The sequence below is a fragment of the Bos taurus genome, chromosome 4 (assembly GCF_002263795.3).
Source record: "Bos taurus isolate L1 Dominette 01449 registration number 42190680 breed Hereford chromosome 4, ARS-UCD2.0, whole genome shotgun sequence".
Taxonomy (NCBI): Eukaryota; Metazoa; Chordata; class Mammalia; order Artiodactyla; family Bovidae; genus Bos; species Bos taurus.
The window spans coordinates 7,640,580-7,648,843 of NC_037331.1; the positions used below are offsets into that span (position 1 = coordinate 7,640,580).

Sequence of the window (8,264 nt, forward strand, 5' to 3'; positions counted from 1 at the left end):
TACTGGTAACAAGCAAAGAGACAGGGAGTTAGCCCTCAAAGCGCTGTCTCCCCCAGTAGCAGAATGGGATGGCCTAAGCCAAGGGTGCACGTGTGTTCACCAAAGGGCACGTGTGTTCACCAAAGGGCATGTGTGACCTTCCCTGTAGAGTGGAGTCCTAGGTGCCCTTGCCCAGTGGATAACACACTCCAGCATCCTGTGTATGTGCAAAACCAGCAGCAATCTTGCCCGAAGAGCAGAGAGTTTAGCACTAAGAGGCAAAGTCACTGTTAGGAGAAACAGATGGAAACTGCTCCTGCTGGCCAGGCACCGCAGTAACCATCTGCCGAGAGTTATTTTATGACAGGAGGTCCTGGTAAGGTACAAAGAACAAACACCACCCACCAGAAGAATTCAGGAAAGATCAAAGGCAACCCCACATCTCCCACCGACCTCCCAGAATCCTTCTCATTGGAATCCATCTTGGGTGAGCAAGGCGTGCACCACCAGGAAGGACTCTGAGTCAGAATGACTGGCCAAAGACACCCCGGAAACTAAACCTATCACCATAAAACCCGAGACTAGGAGCCATCCAGCAGAGTAGCTCTCCTGGGTTCCCTCCCTTACCCTGCGGCTCTCTGCCCAGGCGCCCCTTCCCAATAAAGAAAGTCTCTTGCTCTGTCAGCATGCGCATTTCCTCGCACAATTCATTTCTGAGTTCTAGACAAGAGCCCACTCTCGGGCTCTGGAAGGGGCCCCCTTCTTAAATCCGCTTTAGGTTGACAAGATCTAGGCACCTGCTGAGCACATCTCGGGGGTCAGCACAGGTCAGCATCGCTATTCCTGAGGCTCATCTGCTGGTTGAGCCCTTGAGTGGGTTTGGGCAAAACAGCTCAAGAATATTCACCAGGATGATCTTTACCTCTGGAACAGAACTGGGGTCTTTATGACTGCTTTCTGGTCTTTGCTACAGTGACTTCTCGTGCCTGAAAAGGGTTGCTGGTTCCCTCCCTTTTTGTTCTTTTTAAAATCATTAATTGCTCAGAACTACTCTTTGTTTCTATTGCAGCAAAAATAGATAGGAAGTTTTTCTCTCCTGAGAACAAGGAAAGTAAAGGGAGCAGTGAGCAGGCTAGAGAGGAAGCAGAGTGCCGAAAGAGTTAATCACTCCTGGCTCTGCTTTAACTGCAGAGAATCTGTGCTGCCTGTAACGAGATTTCTACTTCACAAAGCCAACCTACCACCCTTAACTCCATAAACTACGGCCTGCAGGTGCTTACATTCCCTGCGCTCCCATGCAATACATCAACCCTTGTAGCTTTCTGCATTGCAGAAAGACAGTTGCAGGCCAATAAACTGAAAGTGAAAGTCGCTCAGTTGTGTCCAACTCTTTCTGACCCCGTGGACTATACAGTAGGAAGTCAAGAAACATCTGGAGTAACAGGAAAATTTGGCCTTGGAGTACAGAATGAAGCAGGGCAAAGGCTAACAGAGTTTTGCCAAAAGAACACACTGGTCATAGCAAACACCCTCTTCCAACAACACAAGACATAACTCTACACATGGACGTTCACCAGGTGGTCAACACCGAAGTCAGATTGATTATATTCTTTCCAGACAAAGATGGAGAAGCTCTATACAGTCAGCAAAAACAAGACTGGAAGCTGACTGTGGCTCAGATCATGAACTCCTTATTACCAAATTCAGACTTAAATTGAACAAAGTAGGGAAAACCACTAGACCATTCAGGTACAACCTAAATCAAATCCCTTACGAATATACAGTGGAAGTGAGAAATAGATTTAAGGGACTAGATCTGATAGACAGAGTGCCTGATGAACTATGGATGGAGGTTCATGGCATTGTACAGGAGGCAGGGATCATGACCATCCCCAAGAAAAAGAAATGCAAAAAAGCAAAATGGCTGTCTGAGGAGGCCTTACAAATAGCCATGAAAAGAAGACAAGCAAAGGCAAAGGAAAAAAGGAAAGATATACCCATTTAAATGCAGAGTTCCAAAGAATAGCAAGGAGAGATAGGAAAGCCTTCCTCAGTGATCAATGCAAAGAAATAGAGGAAAACAACAGAATGGGAAAGTCTAGAGATCTCTTCAAGAAAATTAGCGATACCAAGGGGACATTTCATGCAAAGATGGGCACAAAGCTAGTGAAGGTGATGGAATTCCAGTTGAGCTATTTCAAATCCTAAAAAGATGATGCTGTGAAAAGTGCTGCACTCAATACGCCAGCAAATTTGGACAACTCAGCAGTGGTCACAGGAATGGAAAAGGTCAGTTTTCATTCCAATCCCAAAGAAGGGCAATGCCAAAGAATGCTCAAACTACCACACGATGGCACCCCATCCCAGTACTCTTGCCTGGAAAATCCCATGGACAGAGGAGCCTGGTGGGCTGCAGTCCATGTGGCCGCAAATAGTTGGACACGACTGAGCGACTTCACATTCACTTTTCACTTTCATGCATTGGAGAAGGAAATGGCAACTTACTCCAGTGTTCTTGCCTGGAAAATCCCATGGACAGAGGAGCCTGGTAGGCTGCAGTCCATGGGGTCGCAAAGAGTCGGACACGACTGAGTGACTTCACATTCACTTTTCACTTTCATGCATTGGAGAAGGAAATGGCAACCTACTCCAGTGTTCTTGCCTGGAGAATCCCAGGGACGGGGGAGCCTGGTGGGCTGCCGTCTATGAGGTCACACAGAGTCAGACACAACTGAAGTGACTTAGCAGCAGCAGCAGCAGCAGCAGCATGCTAGTAAAGTAATGCTCAAAATTCTCCAAGCCAGGCTTCAACAGTACCTGAACTGTGAACTTCCAGATGTTCAAGCTGGATTTAGAAAAGGCAGAGGAACCACAAATCAAATTGCCAACATCAGTTGGATTATCGAAAAAGCAAGAGAATTCCAGAAAAACATCTACTTCTACTTTATTGACTATGCCAAATCCTTAGAGACAGGAATACCAGACCACCTGACCAGCCTCCTGAGAAATCTGTATGCAGGTCCGGAAGCAACAGTTAGAACTGGACGTGGAACAACAGACTGGTTCCAAATTGGTAAAGGAGTCTGTCAAGGCTGTATATTGTCACCTGCTTGTTTAACTAATATGCAGAAGACATCATGAGAAATGCTGGGTTGGGTGAAGCACAAGCTGGAATCAAGATTGCTGGGAGAAACATCAATAACCTCAGATATGTGGATGATACCACCCTTATGGAAGAAATCAAAGAACTAAAGAGCCTCTTGATGAAAGTGAAAAAGTTGTCTTAAAACTCAACATTCAAAAAACTAAGATCATGACATTAGGTCCCATCACTTCATGGCAAATAGATGGGGAAGCAATGAGAGACTTTATTTTCTTGGGCTCCAAAATCACTGCAGTCATGAAATTAAAAGATGCTTGCTTCTTGGAAGAAAAGTTATGACCAATCTAGGCAGCATATTAAAAAGCAGACACATTACTTTGCCGACAAAGGTCCATCTAGTCAAAGCTATGGTTTTCCCGGTGGTCATGTATGGATGTGAAAGTTGTACTATAAGGAAAGCTGAGCGCTGATGAATTGATGCTTTTGAACTGGGGTGTTGGAGAAGACTCTTGAGAGTCCCTTGGACTGCAAGGAGATCAAACCAGTCAGTCCTAAAGGAGCTCAGTCCTGAATATTCATTGGAAGGACTGATGCTGAAGCTGAAAACTCCAATATTTTGGCCAGCTGATGCAAATAACTGACTGGTTGGAAAAGACCCTTATGCTGGGAAAGATTGAGGGCAGGAGGAGAAGGGAACAACAGAGGATGAGATGGCTGGATGGCATCACCGACTCGATGGACATGAGTTTGAGTAAACTCCGGGAGTTGGTGATGGACAGGGAGGCCTGGTGTGCTGTAGTCCATGGGGTCGCAAAGAGTCAGACATGACTGAGTGACTGAACTGACTGACTGACTGACTGGAATATACAGTCCATGGAATTCTCCAGGCCAGAATACTGGAGTGGGTAGCCTTTCCCTTTCTACAAGGGGTCTTCCCAACCCAGGAATTGAACCCAGGTCTCCCACATTGTTGGCAGATTCTTTACCAGCTGAGCCACCAGGAAAGCTCATAACCCAGAGACAAATGGACCCAATTACCAGGCAGCCTTTTGCCAGCTGTGACTGTTTTGAAATAATGCAAGAAGGCAAGACCTTCATCACTGTGAGCCTTATCATCTATCCTAAACGACGAGACCCAGGCTCTTAAGTCTCTCGGTTCCGCCAGAAGCGGGGCATAGTACTTGAGGTGCTAGCCTGCTGTGTTCTCCCCCTTGCCCAGCAAATGGGAATAAAGTCACTTCTATTTCCTCCAAACTGTCTCCATCTTTCTATTCAGCATTGGTGGAGTGGGAGCCAAGAGCTTGGCAACATTTCCACATGAGATACAGGAGGCTATCATTCACCTTCTTGCCAACCATCAGTGCAGAGAATGCAAAGGTTCTGAAATTCACACTCTGGTTCCTAACTGAGGGCTGTCCAGAGAGTGTTTCCATTTCTCCACTGCCTGTTGTTCTTCTGTGAGACAGGATGTAACCTAGTTTGACCCCACCCCTTCCTTACAGGGGCTTCCCTTAGAGATCAGTTGGTAAAGAATCTGCCTGCAGTGCAGGAGATCTAGGTTCTATTCCTGGGTCGGGAAGATCCCCTGGAGAAAGAAATAGCAACCCACTCCAGTATTCTTGCCTGGAGAATCCCATGGACAGAGGGGCCTGGTGGGCTACAGTCCATGGGGTTGCAAGAGTCAGACACGACTTAGCGACTAAACCACCAGCACCACTTCCTTAACTGGGTCCTCACTCTAGCTCTGCTAAATCCAACTTGCAAAATCAAAAAGCCCTCCAGCTGGCAGCTGGTTTTGGTTTTCTTGTTTTGTGTTTGTTGTTGTTCTGTTTTATTTTAGTTTTAACCTATTTAATCCAACTCAGACAGGCGGATTACTTTGGGCATATAGATTAGTGTGTAAACGTTTATATATTTTTTTTGAATGAACATATTTCAAAAGCAAATGTGTGTGTATATGAGAGGAAGGAGGGAGGGGAGACAAGAAAGATGTTCAGGGTTTGTCTTTCATGGTTTAGTTGCTAAGTCGTGTCTGACTCTTGTGGCTCCATGGACTGTAGCCCATCAGGCTCCTCTGTCCATGGGATTTTCCAGGCAAGAGTACTGGAGTGGATTGCCATTTCCTTCTCCAGAGGATCTTCCGGACCCAGGGATCAAACCCAGGTCTCCTGCATTGCATTCTTTACTGACTGAGCTATGAGGGAAGCCCTTTATCTTTAGGAAGCAGAAAAACTGAAAGTTTCACTTTCTTGTTGTATATTTGTTCTGTTTAAAAAATTTTTTTAATTTTAGGACAATGAGAAAGTTCACTTGGACAAAAGCCAATGTAAAGAATAACTACTTTGTTTCAACTAAAGTGCTACTTCAATGCCTACCAGAGTTGAGAGTACTGGAATAAAAAATATAATTCATGTCTGATAAACCTGTTTGAATTAGTCTGCAGTCTTCAAGCGAATGCAGAAAGACAACTAAAAGGTCAGTTTGGCCTCTGAAAGGTGGGGCCGGAGGAGGGGGGTGGAATTGACCCAGAAGTGGGAGAGGGGGCCCTCTGCTAAGAGTCAGGCAGCCCGAGAGAAAGGCAAGGCAGTCCTGGGAGGGGTTGGCAGGGTGGGAAACCCACTGGGCGATGGTTCTTTCTATTCAGGGAAAGTGCAAATCTTTTAAAAGCCAGGGTCACAGCCAATGAATGGAATCAAAGGTCTCTGACCCGGAAACACAGCAAGGGGGGGTAAGACTTGCGAAGGGAGACCAGGGCAAGGGGACGGAGAGGCAGCCGGGAGGACGGAAAACAGCCGAAGAGTTCAGAGCGCAGAGTCACTACGCCTGGAGCCAGCTAACAGCATATGGCCCCATTCCAGCCTGGATTTCAGAGGGGGTTTCTCTGCAAGTCACCATCAGCCGGGAACTGCCCAGGGCAGAGCCGACCTCTGGCGAGGAAAGCGAAAGACGGCCAGGGCTGGGAAAGAGCGGGTAGGAGAAGGCTGCGGGCGGGGACTCTGACTTACCTGGACACGCCCAGACCCCAGAGCTGGGGAGGCGCCCCCACACGCCCGTCTTAAAAGCAACCGGCCGCTTTCAAGAGCGGCAAACAGACCCGCTCCCCGGTGCAAATCATATTTGTCAGGTACTTTAACTGTGAAGTTTTCTCTTTTGACCTGCCGGACACCTTGACGCCAGTATTTTACGCTGTGACACTTAATCTGTTGGCTCAACGCACACACTTGGGTTCATTTTAACTCTGAAGGTCTGGTAACAGTCTTTCTCCAAAACGTCGCCCCTCGCGAGAAGGGGACGCTCCAGGTGTCCCGGGATCTATCTCGTTCGGTTTGGACTGCGCATCTCATGCACCGGGTGGACCCAGCATCTTGGCGGAGCCCCGACACCCCAACGGCGGAGGCAAAGATGAGCGCCCTCGGTCCCGCACATCCTCCCCGCACACTTTCCCGTCACGTCCTCCCCGCGCGCTCTCCCGTCACGTCCTCCCCGCGCGCTCTCCCGTCACGTCCTCCCCGCACATCCTCCCGGAGCATCCTCCCCGCACACCCTCCTGTCACATTCTCCGCGCGCGCCCTCCCCGCACACCCTCCTGTCACGTCCTCCGCGCGCGCTCTCTCAGCACACCTTCCCGGAACATCCTCCCCGCACTTCCTCTGCGCGCGCCCTCCCCGCACACCCTCCTGTCACGTCCTCCTCGCACGGTCTCCCCGCACGGTCTCCCGCACCTCCTCCCGGGGCATCCTCCCCGCACACCCTCGGAGCACGCCCTCCCCGCGCTCGCTCCGCGCACTCGCTCCCCGTGCGCTCTCCCGGCACATCGTACCCGCGCACCCTCCCCGCCGATGGCCCTGCGTCCTCGCACCGAGTCGCCTTACCGGCAGGGTGATTCCCGAAAACTGGACTCCGGCCACCGAGGCTCCCCGCGCAGAGACTGCCCGACCTGTGCCGGGAGGTACTGGGGAGCTGGTGGAGTCAGGCCTCCCGGGGGTCCCCGCCCGCCGGCCCGCAGCTCCTCCCATCCCGGCGCCCCCGCCCCACCCCCGGCGGGTTTCCTGCTGCGCTGCGGGCGACGGCGAGTGACCGGAGACCAACCGCTTACTCATTAAGCCACTCGTCCCGCCCACGACACCTCCCTGCGGCTTCTTCCCCTCCTGACAGCAGAGACTTAGGGGACAGAGGTGACCCCCCGAGGTCACCGCTCCGGCCGGAGCCAGGGTATCTGCGGGAACCCACCCCGAGTGCAAGCGTGGGGCAGGCGGATTGTCTGGGGCGAGTGCCAGAGTTACCGGTGTGGAGCTAGCGTTGGGCTGGGGATGAGAGTGGGCCCCACAGGCCAAAGGTGGTCCCCTGGGTCTCTCTGGCCCGGGTTCACTCTGGGACTCGCCTGGTCCTAGTAGCGCCCGGGAGGGCGGGAGGAAATGACTCATTCATTCAGAGCCACCGGCTGAGGCAGCGGAACTGCCTCCCGGCCTCCAGCCAGCGCAGGCGGTCCTGCCAGTCCTGTCACTAGGGGACCTGGGAGGCACCCCACCGCCCCGCCCCCCCAGGAGCCCCAGGCCTCTGGGGAGTGCACGCAGTGGCCTGCTATCCCTGCGAGATGAAGTCCTTTTCTTTCCAACAGGCTGCACTTGAGCCAGAAAACCAAACACCAAGGACTTAACAATCTGTTCAGTTCAGTTCAGTCGCTCAGTCGTGTCCGACTCTTTGCGACCCCATGAAGCACAGCACACCAGGCCTCCCTGTCCATCACCAACTCCCGGAGTTCACTCAAACTCATGTCCATCGAGTCGGTGATGCCATCCAGCCATCTCATCCTCTGTCATCCCATTCTTCTCCTGACCCCAATCCCTCCCAGCATCAGGGTCTTTTCCAGTGAGTTAACTTTTCACCTGAGGTGGCCAAAGTATTGGAGTTTCAGCTTTACCATCAGTCCTTCCAAAGAAATCCCAGGGCTGAGCTCCTTTAGGATGGACTGGTTGGATCTCCTTGCAGTCCAAGGGACTCTCAAGAGTCTTCTCCAATACCACAGTTCAAAAGCATCAATTCTTCAGCGCTCAGCTTTCTTCATAGTCCAACTCTCACATCCATACATGACCACTGGAAAAACCATAGCCTTGACTAGACGGACCTTTGTTGGCAAAGTAGTATCTCTGCTTTTCAATATACTATCTAGGTTGGTCATAAC

At 50.7% G+C, this 8,264-nt stretch overlaps 1 protein-coding gene across 5 annotated transcripts in view; it reads right to left on the reverse strand.

Annotated features, from left to right (window-relative positions):
* The window catches only part of UPP1 (uridine phosphorylase 1), a 28,467-nt gene extending 20,926 nt beyond the window's left edge, over nucleotides 1–7,541 (reverse strand). The window contains exon 1 of one of the 5 annotated variants that reach the window (XM_059885561.1): nucleotides 7,313–7,541. In XM_059885561.1, coding sequence (XP_059741544.1) covers nucleotides 7,313–7,506 — 194 coding nt within the window. In that variant the 5' untranslated portion in view covers nucleotides 7,507–7,541. 5 annotated transcript variants of the gene reach the window in all.
* Between the last annotated feature and the right edge of the window lie 723 nt (nucleotides 7,542–8,264).